The sequence below is a fragment of the Podarcis cretensis genome, assembly GCF_951804945.1.
Source record: "Podarcis cretensis genome assembly, chromosome: 3".
Taxonomy (NCBI): Eukaryota; Metazoa; Chordata; class Lepidosauria; order Squamata; family Lacertidae; genus Podarcis; species Podarcis cretensis.
The window spans coordinates 60313793-60331430 of NC_137172.1; the positions used below are offsets into that span (position 1 = coordinate 60313793).

Consider the following 17638-nt stretch of genomic DNA (forward strand, 5'->3'; position numbering starts at 1 on the left):
CTTATTGTTAGTTTAAAATATACTGCAAAGCCTGGAAAGACAAACCTTGGGGTTCATCAGTCACAATAGTTTCTTTTTTCTGGCGGATAAGTTTCCATCGAGGAATAGGTGGTGGTTTTGGAGGGGCTACCAGGGGACCGGACCTTGTTCTGGTTAACAGTGCAGGGTGACTGTATATGTGGGAAAGACCATATTGCCGCAACTGCTCAGATGAATCAGCCTGCAAAAGAAAGAGGAATAAAATGCACAATGGAGGCTGTGTTACACATAAAAATATCAAGAGGAAACTAATTTTGGCACAATTATGTAATTTCTGACTACCATAATTGTTCTAGGACAGAGAACACCGCGTTGCCTCTGTATGTGGGGCCATTAACAGCCCTAAACTCCATTTGAGCGCTCCAGTCCTACAGTTACCAAGACAGAGTATCAAGGAGGTAGAAGGGGAATATAGAGGAATATAGGAACAACTGCACAGTCCTGTAAAAACAATAAGACTCAGGTTGGGAGTGGAAATAAAATATTGCACTGTAACTGAGCTGTAATTTCTCTCAAAGACTGTTGGCAAACCTGGCTAGTCACTAGCATAATTACAGCCCTGTCTACTTCTAGATTATCCTTCGTTATGATGGGCAACTTATTCTTGGCTAGACCTACATGGAAAGTCTCCAGTAACATTGGGAAGATATCCGTGTTAATGGTAAGAATGATATACATGCCAGGATTCCAGTTAACTGCACATTGCTGTACCAAGTTTCAAAAAAGGAATGTTTATGAAACATGTGTTTCTTTTTAACAAGTCAAAGCACTTAAGGTATAAAACCAACCAACCACAAACCTGAGCTGGACAGAGGCAGAAAATTGGTCTACAAACAGCCCTTTTCACAAATATGTTTTGTGTTCTTTGTTGATATATTTGCTGTTTTTATTCAATTATTAGTTCATATTTTGAAGGCAAAATAAACAAAGCCTTACCATTTTCCCTAAGACAAATATCTTTCTTTCAGACACATAAAGAGGCATATAGCAAGCATATACCACCATCTGTGGTTGCAGTGGTGTTGCAGAACCTATTAAAAGAACCCATTACATATTATTATTAATTAGATTTATATACCACCCATCAAAAGATTTCAGGGCAGTTCACAAGATAAAAATACAAGATAAAAAAACTCCAAAACAGTAACAAACCCCCCCTGAAATGCTGCCACAGATAATAGCTCAATATTATCATAACTATTATAGACCTTGCTAGGTTCTATGTTGCTATAAAGGCAAGAAATGAAACTTGATTTCACCAATTTTGTTCAAGTTAAGTAACCTTTCAGGTGAATGGAGCTACTTCAGAACAGTGGTTTCCTGATCAGTTAGGGCTTTACACTTAAACGGCATACATTTTATTCACTTTTTTTTCTAGGTACTGATCTGCCCCTACGTGACCTCTTGTGTTTAGAGCAGAAAAAGAGCTAGCCAAACCATGGAAGTAACTAGCAACCTCCAAGTGAATTGTTCCATGTACCTTCCCAGCCACCACCTGCTTTTCCCACAACAAATCCAAAATTTTAGCAAAGTGTTCAGGATTGCAGTTTACCTGAAGAGGTTAACTTCTTCAGGCCACCTAAAAGAAGAAGGGAATGTGGGGCAATATATACTTTCTCTGAGGCTGAAACCAACTCTGAAGTACTTTCTGCCTGCCTTTGAGATTAATTTGTGTTTCATGCAAACTGGTGTGATCTTTTGCAATCTCATTCAGCTGAGGAAAAGCCTACAATCCTTAATTATGAGCAGAAGTCAATAAAGTATTCAGCGTCGAGATCAGTTGTTACATACATCTAGGAACAATTATAATTTACCATCAAGAAACAGCTGGAGAGAATTTTGAAAGTCAGAAGACACGCGTCCAGAATGAGGCCCTGGCCTAAATTTATCCCTTTCACCATCTTTGCTTCTCTTCTTTCCAACATCTTTTTGATCTTGCTTCTCTACCAAAGAAAGACAATGCACGTGTGAATACTACCATACATGGTCACACAACACCCAGGGGTCCTTGTCTCAAGCAATGGGTAGTGCAGAAACCCGTGAACCAAAATTCATGCCTCTGTTTTAGATAAACGTTAAGTTCAAGATAAATCATGATTCTGTGTTCAAGGCAACCTTTACAAATGGCTCGCCACTCATATCTTGTCTATAACCTTTCCACGTATTTTAATTAAATTAATTAATTAATTAAATTTATATAACACCTTTATCTTCCAAGGAGCTCAAGGTGGTGTGCATGGTTCTCCTCCTCCTTATTTCATCCCCACGACAACCCTGTGAGGTAGGTTAGGCTAAGAGATGGTGACTGGCCTAAGATCACCCAGTGAGCTTCATGGCTGAGTGGGGATTCAAACTCTGGTCTCTCAGGCCATAGTCTAGCACCACCCATTAGCAACTATGAGAATCAATAACCCACGCAGAGACTGTGATCTTCACAGATGCCCCCATGCAAAGCCCCAGCAAAGACTGGAATGCCAACGCAGGGGCTTCGTGAGCAGATATGAGTCTCTCTGGAAAAGAACTAACACGATGCCTGTTTACTGGCCTGCCTAGCGGTTTTATAGCAGAACAAAGCACAAAGGATAACTAATAGTCACCTTTCTTTCTTATTTAAAGTGTTTTTACACTGTACTTTCCATTCTAAAGAACCTTTAAGACACTTAACAACAATATTGAAAAAGACTATTCATATACAATAAAAATATAATGCTTATGCAAAACTATAAAATATTATAGAACATTATAGTAGTAAAATTACAGTGGGGATAAAAGAAAATAAAAAATACAAATCCCAGTAGCCTGGGCCCATGGAAAAATGTTTTCACCAAAAATAATAAGTTAATCTAGGCTTCTTGTGGGAAGGAATTCCAGAGGTAAGGCATGACAACAACAAAAGTCTTGACTACATACTGATCACCCACACTTAGTCATGGAACAGAACCTCTAAAGATCTAAGTGGCATGGGCAGGATTACAAGCATTTCAGGTCTTTGAAGGTGAGAGCCAGCACCTGCATTGCGCTCAGGAACAAATTGGAAACCAATGAAGCAGCAGAGTCCAATGATTTGATTTAATTTTTTAAAGAATCAGGTTAAAGTAAAACGCTTTCTGCCACCATTTTCAGTAGATGAAGTTTCTGGACACTTTTCAAAGGCAACCCTATATAAATTGCTGCAATAATCCAGTTTCAAGATAACTAAGGAATGTGTGAGGATGGCCAGCCTTCTCCAGGGAAGGGCACAGCTGGCTCACAGGACCTAAGAAAAAACACCACCACCACTCCTGGTCGAAGCTGCTATGTGCTAAAAGTAGAGCTCTCCACAGTTTCTAAGGGCCAAACTTGACATGACCCCATTCCATGCAATTAGAAAGTGCACTGTATATATACACAGTATATATATAGAGAGAAAAAGAGAATATGTGACGGGCCACAGAGATCCTTTACCTTCCTGTGATTCCTGCTATTTACTTTTTTAAAAATCATGCAATTGCTATTGGTGCAAATGTTTTTGCCTCTAAACTATGTCATTTAAAGAAGAAAACCCGAGATAATATTTAAGACTTGATTAAAAAATACTTACATGGAGAATATTTTTTCTGTATCCTATTTGATCGGTACTTACAACCAAACTTACACATCACTATCCCGTGTACAGTTAAGTCTACTGAAATCAACAAGGCTTAATGTATCCACTGTGGCAGCATACTGCATATTTACTCAGAAGTAAGTCTCACTAAGTTCAGTGGTGCTGAGTTATCTGAGGGCAGTCCTAAATTTTCAATCCAGCACACTGTTGCACTGATTTCAATGGGATTTAAAGGTACTTTGTTGTACACTGGATTGCAGACTTACTTCGAACCTCAGTTCTCTCTCTCACATACACATAACACCTTCAAGTCTGGTAACTCCTTGGAGTTTAATGTGATTATTTGACGCCTATACAGAAAAGTGCAAAGAAATAAAGATGTGGTTTCTCTGTCCAGAAGGTGTCCTTTGTTGCATATCATTTACAGTCTTTAAAATTTCATACCTTTGGCAGTTTTTTCAGGTTTCTCTACCTTCTCTGGTGGCTTAACAGTAGGTACAGCATCATTTTTAATGTCAGATGATTTCAGATCTTTTTTAGTGTCTTGAAGTGACATCCTAAGTTCAGGAACGGATTCTTCTGGTAACTTAAATTCTGGCAATGTCTCTCTTAAGAATTCCCAAACTTTATCCAAATATCCAGATCTTTAAAATATACATAAACATTGCTTTGAAATGTAGTTCTGTCTGCTCTTTATTTACTGCATATGCATTATGCTACTCAAGTTTTCAAGTAGAAGTCAAGTCAAGCAACCATGCTGAATTTTACTACCATTTAAATAGTCTGGTTATCACTGGAACCATTCTAGTCACTCTTGGAACCTAGTGTCATCTAGAATGTATCCACCCCTTGAAAAGAAATGCAACCTATTTTTTTTTTCTAGAGTACTGAGAAAATAACTAACGAAGACAAGCACAACTGTTTGCCAAAAGGTTAGGGACAAAGCAATAGCAACCCCAACCAGGGGAGTAAAGTGGTGGAACAATGGCCACATGCCCAAGTCTTGCCACTTGAGCCAGTCAATATGTTTTTTGCAATGCTGGCTCTAGGCTGATACTGTTGAGGGGCTCTATGCTGGCACTCCCCTCAGGGGATACAGCAGCTTTACATCTAGTGGATCTATGGCTGGTTCTGCATTGTACCTGCCCCACGCTCTTAATGATTCTATAAGGCTATGTTTTGGAGCCCTATACTAGCTGCTGCAAACAGCCTTTCAACCCCCTGCACTTTTGGCAGCGATGGAGTCCTCCACTGGTGGAGGGACATCATCTTATCTTAATTCTCTCTAGCAGCACAGATCAGAAGGTTAAGTTTACTCTGTAAAACCCATTCAGAAATAACATAAACAAAACAAAAAACAAAACTAAGCAGTTTCAAAATCAGATATTTAAAATGATTGTTTGATACGATGAACATAGTTTTCGCCCTACATCCTTGGACAGCACGATCCAATGTATGTTTGCTCAGATGAAAGCCCTACTGAGTTCAACAGGTCTAACTCCCAGGTAAGTGTGAATTTGAAATTCATTTAGGCTAGAATCCTATCGACACCATTAATTACCAGACAAACCCAACAAATAAAACATGTGTACAACCATTTTAAAAGGTAATATTTCACTAAAGGAGTCATAAAGTGATGAAATAGCGAGTGAGTATTGAGCAGGCAGAAAGGAAGACAAGAAAAAGATCCCAGCAACAATCAACTTATGATCTTTTAAGTTTTTTAAAAAAATTCAGAGTTCAGTTGATTTTGACTGCTTTTAAGTTTTGAGTCATACTGTGTATCTGTTCACCCCACCCCACGCCAAACACCAGATCAACCAAGTACACAGGACACAAAGCTGAAGGAACTGCATATAAAAGTGGAACTTACTGGAGAGGAATAATTTCTGGTATCCATCCAGTAAGTGCATGTAGAACTGTGAATTCCCCCAGCTCCCTTTTTCCTACATCATTTATGCTAAAACAAATACAAATATGCATATAAGCAGATCAATATTCTATTCAGATATTAATTCTGTCTCAACAGTCACTCATATCCTTCCAAATTCTTCACATTTCATATATAATTTCCACTGCAAGCAAACAAGAATATTCACAAATCAATTCACAGTACAGCTGCAGTCAGAAGGGTACAGGCCTTCTATCTTTTCTTCGCAGAAACAAAATATAGCATCAGATAGGAACGAAGCATTAAGCAATTCAAGCTTTCAAAGGTTTGAAGCAGGCTTCCTCAACCTTGGCCCTCCAGATGTTCTGAGACTACCCATGATCCCTGACCACTGGTCCTGCTAGCTAGGGATCATGGGAGTTGTAGGCCAAAAACATCTAGAGGGCCGAGGTTGAGGAAGCCTGGTCTGAAGAAATTAGAACAAAAACCATGGCCCTTTTTATTGGCAACACAATTTGCTGCAACTTAGTGAACAAATTCAGTTGACAGATTCCAAAGGAAAACTTATGCTAGCCAGCTAGTCTTAAGATAACTGAAAAATGAAAATTTATCTTGAGCCATAAACTTTCATGACAATAAAGACATGCTTTCATATTAAATGTCCATCTATAAATGAACACAAAGAGAGCCTGCTGGCTCAGGTCAATAGCACATCTAATCCATCATCTTGTTCTCAGTGGCCATTCAGAAGCACACTGGAATTCAGAGGAATACTGCCCTCTCACAATGGAGGTGGAATTCTGCTGCTATAACATCTACGTTTCTTTTATTTTTTTCATTATATTTGTTCCAAAGCTATGCAACTGAAACTGCTAGACACAAAGTTATAGAATTATTGGTCAAACAGACCAATATGTAGGGTGGCAATGCAAATGTACTTTGTTAGTTGTTGTGTTAGCTTTCCAACTGCCAACACAATTCATGATCTACAATGCAGTGAGCTCTATAACATATGCCCTCCTAAAACCCTGAATCTCTCCCCCCCCCCAACTTTCCTAGCATTTCCTTGTTTGGGTGGCCTTGGGTTTTGAGAAACCAGGTCTATAGCTCCCATGCTGCCACAGACATTGGCTGAAGAGGGACATAATTCCATCAAACCCCCACCCGAGAGGATTCTAACTGCCATCAAGTCAGTTACGGCAGCTTCCTTAGGGAAGAACGGTGGCAGAAGCTGCTCTGTCCTGCACATTGTTCAGCAGTTCTGCTCCTGGACCGGAGGAGAGGAGTGCTTCTGGTGAATAAAGCCCTGGCCATAACTGCCTCTGACACCTGTGAGTAGATGCTGTTCTTCTATACAAACAGAATCTTATAACAGTTATAAGAACTGTAACGTTATAAATTGACCTCCAGTTTGCTTCCCCACTCTACCTCGCTCCGCGACCACTCCTTTTCCCTCATGTGTCATCTTTTTAGATCATAAACCTAAGGGCAGGGACCATCTTAAAGCTGATTTTTTAAAAAGTCATTTTGGCAGCCTTTTTGGCTGAAGGGTGCAATATAAATCCTTCCTTAACAAAACAGAGCCTACAACTGCAAAATGAATTCCAAAAATGGAATAGGGCTTCCCCACTTCATTCTTCCTACTACAACTTCATGTCTACTTCAAAAAGCTTCATGTGAGAGTTGAAGGTGTTCAGTGGGGTACAGGAGATTGCAGCAGAGGGAAGGGAAAATCAAGGACACCCTGGGCCTCTGTGGGATTGAAATGAAAGTGTTTGTTCATTAATGTAAATATAATCCAGTTGCATTTACATGTGACATTAAACCATGGCTTATTGCTATGTGAACGAGCCTGAACAAATCTGAGTAAAAGGTCTAAGCTACTGCACTGCATTCTCTCCTTCTCCTGTACAGCTGGAAAGAGCCAAGTTTAATTTTCAAAGAATCCCAGTTTAGCATTATGTTCAAACCAGAGTTCCTGTTTAAAACAAACTCTGGTTAAGTTTCAGAAGAAAACAATTTCAAATCATGGGTTATGAAGCTCAGTTCTTAAAACTAACCAGTTTGTTTTAAACCAATGTTCTTGGTTTAACAATAAGCTGGGATTCTTTAAAAGTAGGACTAAACTCTGCCAAAGTCCTCCTCCCAGATGTGCAAGCGGAGTAAGCAGGGAGGATGTAAGCTAATGCTGCAGCCAAACATTTCAGGCTCATCCATGTAGCATTAAACTATGGCTTAGTATATTATGTGTTAACATACCCACTGACTTTGGCTGCAGCTGAGGATCTTCCTTTGTTTACTACATTTTATAGGGTTCAAAAAGCACCCCTATCAATTCATTCATTCTTAACAAACAAGCATCCACCCTATGTATTAAATTCTAGCTTTGTTGCCCATCACTCTATTTTGATCTCAAAACAGACACAAAGCTTAGAAAACATACTCATTGTTTGCTAGTTTAATTATGGCTTTGGATAATATCAGTGGCCAAAGTTCAATTTCACATGTTGTTACTGGAAGCAGCATATCATTGTCTTCATTGAAAGGTATGCTGTCATCCACAATGATCTTTCGCCAGCTCCCCTGCAAAAGAGAAAGGAAATTAAATGTGATTAGGTGGCAATGAAAAATTGTGTCAGCATGAAAATCTGTGTGACCTTCCAAGAACTTGACCCTCATTATAGATAATTTTAATAAATAGGGAGAGCAAATATGAAAGTCCAGTAGATTCTGTCTGCACAATGGAAAGCAGCACAGCTAGTACTTTCGAAATTGTTTGCAGGGTACTGATGAGCTATTCCTCAGTTGTCAGCTCTCGTGGTTTTCACCAATGCAAAACTATCCTCTCAGAACTAAAAGGATTAGTTGGAACATTCTCACCTTATAAAAGCATAATGATAAAAGCAGTTTGTCATCTATCATTATTACTCATATGAAGTGGAAATATGGGGTGGGACAAAGTGTGCTACTCAGATGCCACTGAACAACCATTGAGGGAGAATGTTACTGGAATGTTCTGGTACTTTGGGGATGGCTTCTTATGCTTCCATGGCAATATATTAGAATCCACTTTTCTGGAACTTTCCAAAGCATCTGGAACAAGGAAGAATTATTTCCTCCTTGTTTACCTATGCTGTATATATAGGACATCTCATATATGGGATTGAACTCCTTTTCAATACAGGATTGTATCAACCTGAATCTACATTCACCTAAGTGTGGTTTCTCCTTAACAAATGTTACTATAATTTATATGCTTTAATGTTGGGTTTTGAATAGCTTGTGGGCACAGCTTAAATTTTAAAATGTATAATTTCTTGCTGAAGAGATAGAAATTTGTTTCAGCCTGTGCTATCTCTTTATATTCATGCAACATATAGTGGTCAGTATTTTGGTTCAAAATTTGTCATTCATTTATTAAAATCGTTGGCCATGCTGGCTGAGGCTGATGGGAGTTGCAATCCAATAACACCTGGAGAGTTGTAGCTTCCCCAACCCAAGACTATAGGAAGCACTGGATTTCCCTTTCTGCAGACCATGTCAGATCTGAGAGAGACATGGAGAGATCCAACCCTATATGGCCCCTCCCTGTCATTGCAGAAGTGTCCACAGCCTCTGTGTGGAAAGGAATGAAAGGGGTGTGTGCTGGGGGAAGGCACTGATTCAAAGGATTCCTAGCCTGTCCAATTCTCTGGCACACCCACCCCTACAAACCAAGAAGAAAACCATGCCAGTTTTGGAGCTGTTGCTACTAATGAAAGGAAAACTGTAAAATAAAATAATAAACTGGAGAAGGACATAAGAGTGCAAGAACCTCACTTCCACCCTTTCAGCGAAAGATCATTAAGCCTTTGGATGAGGCCGCTCAAAGGCTTTCAGCCTTCAACCACCTCTCCCCACAACAGGACTGCAACCTATGTAAAATAAATGATGTGCATAATATATACCAAAAAGATTGATGCATACTTACCATCCAATAAAGCTTTACCACATATTTTCCATAGCTATTGTACAATGGCATATGTCCCTTGATAGCTTTGCATAATGAATATATATGTTCCCATGGCTTCCACAAAAGCTGAGGTGCTTCATTTGCATTAGCTTTAGGATCAGGACTTAAAGCAGGTGCATTATACAATTTCCAAACTGCATAGATTTCACTTATTATCCATCTTATCAGCTGAAGTCGGGGTTTTTTTTGGGTGGTGGAGGAAATAAAAGAAGTCATTTTGTTCACAATACATACATATATACATATATAGTCTAACTCTACTTTAAAATGAAATACATAACGATAACAACACCATTTAATTGTATAGAAGTTAATAAAGCAAGTGCTGCACAGAGAACATTAAAAAAAGAAGTCTGTGCTCAACAGAGCAGAATCTAAGCACCAATATGACATGAGAGAGAAGGATATGGGAGACAGAAAGACATATTAAAAGGTGCAGAGAGTACTTTATTTATAAATCACCAATCAATGGTGATTTATAAAAGTAGGCAATCAGAAAGCAGAAGAAAAATCAAAATAAAGCAGGGAACACTTTTCCAGATGAATTTATTGAGGGATCTCTTCCTGGATCACACACAGCAGGTGGTGTGTCAGTATTAAATAATCTGAAACAAAGACACCCTAAAGTAGCAAGCATGATCTGGAACCAAATATGGCCATACATTAGCAAAAGAATGTTGTTAGGGAGAAGGAGCAGAACCCTGTCATCTGGGAGAATAGACGACTCCTTTCCTCTCCTGTCACCACACAGTTGTTCACCAGCAGCAGCTCTGACAGCATGGATCATATGTGCATGGGGACAAAGTGGAAGATCCTGTATGTTGTTGTGGGTGAACAGCATCCAGTCTCTAGACTGAGGCCAAGAACTTTAGTTAATTTTAACCAAAGCCTAAGGTATTCTAGTATGTAGCCCTCCCTTAATTAACAGTTCAAGTCTATTCTTACCTACTCAGAAGCAAGCCTTACTGGGTTTAGGGTAACATACTCCTTGTTGTTGTAAGGTGCAATCCAAATGCAATCCAAATCCTTAAGGCCAATGACATCAATGAGACCCCAACACGCTTAAATTCACCTGGATCCCCCCACTTTTCCCTTTCAGTAGCTCCCCTATAACACCAAACCCCTTGTTAAAATGGATGGAAATTGTTCTCAATCCATGTGTTATCATATATTTTTTCATGTAATCTACCTCTTCAGCAGCTGGCACTCTACCCCAAGCTGATTTTTTAAACTCAGTTCATTTTGAATTTTAAAGTAGCTCAAGGTAGCTTACACCATTTTGAAAATGTCAGTGTGCTCATTCTTCCCTTCATTTACCCCTCCTTCTGTGGCATCACCTGCAACAGGTCACTTCGCCTTGCAGCATGGTAGAGCCATCCCTGCCCTAGAAAAGGCATTTTACCTGTTTTATGACAACACCAAAAGTCTCCTCCATTCATCTACACAATTAATATGCTTTCTTTATTAAGAAGAGATCGTACACATACCTCACTGCCCATTAAATGTTCATTGGCTGAAAAAAGGTCAAACCATGCTTCATTTTTCACTACCACAGGCACCTAAAAAGATATTTGTAATTCTTTTATTAAAATGTTTATGAACGCTTATACATGTTCAAAATCTTGAAATAACTTATAACTGCCTACAAAATGTTAATCAAAAGTTAAGAAAGGTAATTTAAAGTAATCAATGCTAAAATTCTGTAAAAGACTGATGAACTGTTGTTGAACTGAGTTTGGACATTAGTGAAATAATCAGTGGATGACATACAATAGTGTGATAGTGGCATTGTTTTCCATTGTTTCCCATGGCATACATGCCCCCCCCCCCCACTGTTATACACTGGCCAGGCAAGTTTTGAAGGCAAACACCCGCAAAACCTTTGAATATAGTTAACAGTGGGATAGTTAAATAATACTGGCCCAGATTGGACAATGTTTGAGGAGGAAAGTCATCTATAAGCGTCTCAAAATTAGAGGTGTATGAGGATATGATTGTAATTATGTTTCTACCATTGCACTATGCTCTCCCCTACTCAAACAACTTGGGAACAGGCAGGAACAAATGGTGATGATCATAATGATGACTCTGAAATGGGCACCCCCCCAACCCCCACCACTACAACTTTGCAGGCAGCAAAATGACTGACAGGCAATTCCCACATTCTTTCTACTACCACAACAGAGACATTTTTAAAGAGCCTTCCAAGGAGCTCCTGCTCCATGTGGCTGGCAGGCAGAAAAACAAAGTAAACAGAGCAGCTAAAAAATAAAACACAAGCTGGGAAAGTGCACTAAAGGGGAGGGGGAAACAGAAACTCTGTAGGACTCAATGGATTCATGTTGTCTGGTGTCCAAACAACTCACTTATCACACCTCTGACTTCACTCATTGGCTAAAAATATTGACAGGCAAGAGAGCCAGGCTGGCTCTTTTCACAGAAATTGATTATATCTGCATATTTTGCTTATCTGCATATTTTGCTTCATAACTGTCTTTCTAGGAAGGGAGACACTTCTTTCTTTCTTTCTTTCTTTCTTTAGTCTTAATCTGGTGGGGGTACTAATGGGTGCAGGGTTAGCAACTCTGCTGTATAAAATAAACATCAAATAAGAAACATCTTCTCACCTTAGTGACTAAGAATTCTTGTGGCCTTCTCCAGAAACTCACTTTTAAAGAAGGGGGCAATTCAATTTTTCCTTCTGGATCTTCAAAGACATGCTGTAAAAAGCATTCATTTACTCACTCTCTCTCTCTCTCTATATATATATAATATGCTTATCCTGAAGAGATTCAATTACAATTATAAATAATAAATTATTATTATTATTATCATTATTATTACACACAATTCAAAGAAAAGTTGCAAACTTTTCACTTGCAAGTCTTTTTTTTTAGTAGCATATCTAATATTCTAATAGTGATCAAAAACGAAAGCTTAAACAACTGAGAGAAATAAAACACTTGTATGAAATGGAAACTATAAATTATTTTTAATTCTGAATTTTTATAGATAGCATAACAACAATCATATAAGGAAAGCAACAATGTGTGTTGTAGAGACTAGCATTAAAAGACTAGCATTAGAAGAACATAAACAGCTCCACAGTAACTCAGGACACCAACTATCTATACTTTCCAGAAATAACTGAAGACGTTTTTTGTTTTGACAAGCTTTTCCAGATGCCTTAGGGTTTTATGTTGCATTGTTTTAAAACCTATCTTCTATTCTTTGTGCAGTCCACAAAATTATTTTCGCTGTTTTATGATGTTTGTAAATTGCCTTGAGATGCATATAAAGGGCCATTCAGAAATATATCATCAACACCAGCATCATGATCATCATCATCATCATCATCATCATCATTAATCTGGGGCATGTACCAGTCAAAGTCTGATACTTTTCAGCAGGAGTAAACTATTTTGTTTGCTGCTCACATATTGATAAGTACACATATAGCTCTGGGAAGTGTGGTGGGTCTCAGGCTTCTTCTCAGTCCTGGAACTATTGCAGGTGGAGGGAGAAGAGAAGAGGAAGCACTGGAAAACAAGTCTCTGCCTCCAACCTACAGCTCAGAGATAGAGGAAGAAGGATGTTGATTTGGCTTTGTGCTTGCCAGTCACTTGGAACACTTGGTGAGCACAGAGTTGCACAAGGCTCTTTACCGCTTCTGCATGGAGCTGTTGAGGGGTGGGAGCTCATTATTACTATGTGTAAAATCCCTCTCAATGCTTTCCAGCTCATAGCTTGGAGTGGGAGAGAACAGCAGTTAGTAATCATTGAGAGCCTCACACTGGGTTTTCAAAGCACAGCAGTTACAAGACTTTGGCCCTTAGGGGAGGGTGTATGATCCCAGAGATCACAATATTTTGGTTGCCCATGAAGGTCAGCCAAAAATTGGGGAGCTCAACTTTTAAATCTTACTGATTTTAATATAGGTTATAACACAGATGTACACACATCTGAGCAGTTCAGCCAAAAAGTGCTTAACTTTGGCTGGACCCTATCAGCATATCCAAAGTTACTGGTGATCCCTCTCAGAAATGCCTCATTTACAGACTTTCTCCTTCTACTGCTGGTGGGAAAACCTCCAGCAGTAGCTGTCTGCCCACCTAGGCAAAGTTGGGACCATCACCATAGTGTAGCCTCCGCAACAGGCAGCATTCTTCTTAGTGAAAGATACCAGCAGAGAGGTAACTTTGCACAATCCTGATCAGAACATGCGAACAAGGTCCTTCTATCAGTGAAGTGCTCCCCTTCCGCTACATCCTCTGGGAGTTCTCCTGGTGGTTTCAGGGGAGGCGTGAGGGCACACAGAGGGAGGAGAGGGTGCCAAGATATCCACTGCGGTAGTCCTTTTGCTGGCTTCCACCAGCAGCTGTGTTATGACTGGTGCCCACATCACTCTCTTAAAATGCAAAATGTGACCACTAGTTGGCAATGCTTGAGCTAAGGTATGATTCAGAAACAGCTAAGCACTTTTAATTTTAATATTAGTTTAATGAAAAGCCTCATTGCCTTACTAGAATGGCGAGCACTCATTCAATGATGAATCTTTAAAAGGTGTGCTTAAGAAGACACAGTGTTATACATATTTTCAAACACTGATGAATCTGAAAGAACTTTTCTGATTACTACAGAAAACTTACTAAAATAGGACTTCTTCCAGCTTTATCTTTTTCCTTTGCACCTTTTCCTGCATCCCACTTCTCTACATTGATATCTGCTTCATTCCATTCTGGCCAGATAGGAAATCTTGGTTTTCTAGACTCACCCAAAGGACCTTGAGGGTTTACACTAGAGGCTGATCCAGTAATACCCCAAAGGCTGAAATAAAACGTGAGCACGAGAAGAGAACTTGCTGTTAGTTGCATGGTAATCAACTTCCACATTTTCTTATTCTAATTTCAGTTTCATACTGTTGGCAAGCACAATATCTTCATTTTGAACCCCATGCAGGTACTATCACTACAAATAAAATGAAGAGATAAGAAATACATCATTTGAGCAGCTTATTATATGTGCCTTATGACTGACACAGCTCACAGTCCCTCAGAAAAAGTATAAACAATTATCATTTCTACAACCAAAACAAGAGTCTTGTAGTAATGGGAACAGCATTTCTTTAAAAATCTTTATTTCCCCTAGAATGACCCTGGGAAAGATGCTATGATGAAATGCAATTCCCATTGGTCATTCACAAGGAAGAACGCTGTTGGGTTGCTGCTTATTGTAGCTCTGCCACTACTTGAAGTAGCAGCAAGTTTTTTTTTTGTTGTTGTTTCAATAAGACAAATCACAATGCTCTACAATCAGGAAACCCACCTGAAACACACACTGCTCCCCCTCCAGTCTTAAAAAAATGCATGCAACTTTTGTGGGAGACAAATGACCCCAAATAATAAGGGGGGCATTATTGTCCAAGCCTACTAGCCAGTTGGCAGGGAAATAGTGAAAACTCTACTAGTAGTAGCATCTAATTGAAGAGCCGTGTACCTCTGAGCTCTTTGACATTCAAAGTGAGATTGTTTGTTCAACGTTGTGCCAGTTTGATAATCAAGGGTGCCTTATTGACAAACAGTGTGCATCACTCCTTCACCAAGCTCAAATGAATCCTTTAAATGTTCACTGGGGCTGCGACTAAATGTCTGCACCTGCACAGAGAAGTAAACTTTGATCTTGCACTGCTGTTACATTCCTACCACCTCACCCTTTGAGGAGCTGTCAATGGAACCTTAATATCCATTTCAGCTGTGGTTTCCCATCTGTGGAATACTTTTCCCAGTGAGGTCTGCATGACATATTTTTGGTGCTAAGTGAAGACTTTTTCCAAAGCTGAGCTGATTTTGTTCTGCTGCTAGTGTGCTGCTGAAAGTTTCCTGCAGATGTTACCCAGGGGATGGGAGGGTGCATTAATTGTAGGTGTCTGCATGAGAAGGTATGGAGAATGTATGAGAATGCTAATGTTTTATATGATTTTTTTAACAGTATAATATATTTATGTTTATGTTCCTAAATGTAAGTCCCTTGAAGACCTTGGTAGCAAGTGACTAATAAAAAACAAAACTAAAAAATAACCCAAATGTACCAACAATTGAATTTTACTAGTTGAATTTAGACTAGTTTCTAAGTACCTACTATAAAAAAAATTTCCATAAAATGTCTATAAAGACCATAGTAATTACTTTCTTCAACATGTCTTCATTATTGTACCTCTAAGGCAAACATCAAGAGAAATTAACAAAGCTGGTGAAGTGCAAGATAGCAGACAAGAAGATTTTCCAATATTTTCCCATTGTGTAATAGTCTGTAGGGTGGTGGTAATTCATTTCCTCTTATTATATTGAATAGTGACAGCTCCTTAGATAACAGTTTGTGTCTTTATTTACTTCAAAAAGACATACTGTAGAGCTGGGAAATGTGTGGAAAAGGGCAACCAAATGTTCATAGGGCTGGAACCACATCTCTAAGAGGAAAGGTTACAGCATTTGGGGCTTTTCAGACTTATGGAAAAAGCATGTTCATTAGTCCAATTTTAAAAAGCAGGAAGGCTTCCTAATATTTTCCAGGTGCTTTATTTTTAACATACAGACTTAAATATTCAATATTATGCATACAGACGTATGCCAACAAGCTAGGAGAAAGAAACTGACCTCTTTGAAAGTTTTATAGTTTAAAATATCACTTAATAGACGTCAACAAGCTGCCATCAACCTCTTGATTTAAATACTATCTACAGTTCAGCAGTAACTAAACTTAAATATTTCCTGACAGCTGGGGCCAGAAGGCTTAGCTGGTGGTTTGTCAAAGTAGAAGAGAGATATGCTGCTCTGACCTGACACTATTTCGAGTACAGCTTCATAAAAGACTTCATATATATATCCTTTGGGATATATAAGCAGTGACTTGACTAAGGTCAATCTGCAGAACAATGTCAGGATTGGTTGTTGTTGTCATTAGGTTATTTGTTTAAGGGTTTCTTCCCCACTTTCATATTAGACAAGACAGCAAAACAGTCCATCTATAACAAAGAAACTGAGCTTGGAAACTTCTGCCTGCTGAACTTGAAAGGGACCCAGGACATATATAGAGCCCAGCTGTGGGGTGTGCTCTACTTTTTAAAATAAAATTGGAAAGCAGACAATTATATCACATTTGGTACTACATTTTATTTCCTGTTCATCCCCAGGTTTCCCCCTTGTACCCTTTTCAAGAGGAATAGGTGAGGCCTCTTTATGCTATAAAGTCATACCTCGGGTTACAGACGCTTCAGGTTGCATGTTTTTGGGATACAGACGAGCCAAAACCCGGAAGTACCAGAATGGGTTACTTCTGGGTTTCAGCGCTCGCACATGCGCAGAAACACCGAATCGCAACCCACGCGTGTGCAGATGTGGCGCTGCGGTTTGCGAACGTGCCTCCCGCATGGATCACGTTCACAACCTGAGCGTCCACTGTATTAGTAAATAAATGAATTGGATAAAAGTGGATAAATACCCCAAAGACTTGCTTATCAGTGGCCACTAACCATGATGGCTGTAAGTGTATTTGACACTTCTCAGCTGCTGAGAATAGCTGTCATTATCTTGTGTTGGGGCATGTGGCTAGCCACCATCAAATCCACAGTGCTAGAATTGATGGCTCTTTAGCATGACCCTGCACAACTATTATTACCAATCAGCTACTGGTTTAGCCAACTCCTGTTGAAATTCTGTTCCAGCCCTTCCAAAAAATAGTAAATATGGTTAGTTCTCAGGTAGGCATGACATGTCTTCTGGCCACACAAGCAGTCTTATACTCCTTTTTTTCTGCATCAGAAGACGTTAGTATTCAAGGCTCAAGAAAAGTTTGAGAGCTTTCTGATATATTTAATTCCCAGTTACCAGGAAACAGCTGAAATGGCTTGATATGCTCATTCAGAAGTTCCTGGAGACTGATGTGGCATCTCCTCTTTTAGTTGATTAGGGGGAGCGGTGGTGAGAGAGGCAAACAGACATCACTGAAGACAAAGAAAATCCAAGGCTTACTAAACCAAAGAGACAGTACAACACCCAGCAATTTGGTACTGTACCCAGAATCTCAATAGCACTCATTCAACACCACTAACTGA

General features: G+C 39.3%; 1 protein-coding gene and 1 long non-coding RNA gene across 4 annotated transcripts in view; one reads left to right on the forward strand and one right to left on the reverse strand.

Annotated features, from left to right (window-relative positions):
- ADGB (androglobin) overlaps positions 1–17638 on the reverse strand; it is a 63644-nt gene that overhangs the window by 44366 nt on the left and 1640 nt on the right. For 2 of the 3 annotated variants that reach the window (XM_079970860.1, XM_079970859.1), the window contains exons 2-11: positions 14178–14355; positions 12156–12248; positions 11016–11087; positions 9487–9696; positions 7960–8099; positions 5499–5585; positions 4070–4269; positions 1854–1982; positions 976–1070; positions 46–220 (exon numbers count right to left, since the gene is read on the reverse strand). In XM_079970860.1, the coding sequence (XP_079826986.1) occupies positions 46–220; positions 976–1070; positions 1854–1982; positions 4070–4269; positions 5499–5585; positions 7960–8099; positions 9487–9696; positions 11016–11087; positions 12156–12248; positions 14178–14355 (1379 nt within the window). Of the gene's footprint in view, positions 1–45; positions 221–975; positions 1071–1853; positions 1983–4069; positions 4270–5498; positions 5586–6567; positions 6657–7959; positions 8100–9486; positions 9697–11015; positions 11088–12155; positions 12249–14177; positions 14356–17638 lie in introns of those variants that run through there. The other variant, XM_079970861.1, reaches the window with a different exon arrangement.
- Positions 6717–16677, forward strand: LOC307213148. Its single transcript, XR_013837414.1, has 4 exons — positions 6717–6847; positions 13042–13163; positions 13645–13721; positions 16528–16677. It is a non-coding gene; the product is annotated as an uncharacterized lncRNA (long non-coding RNA).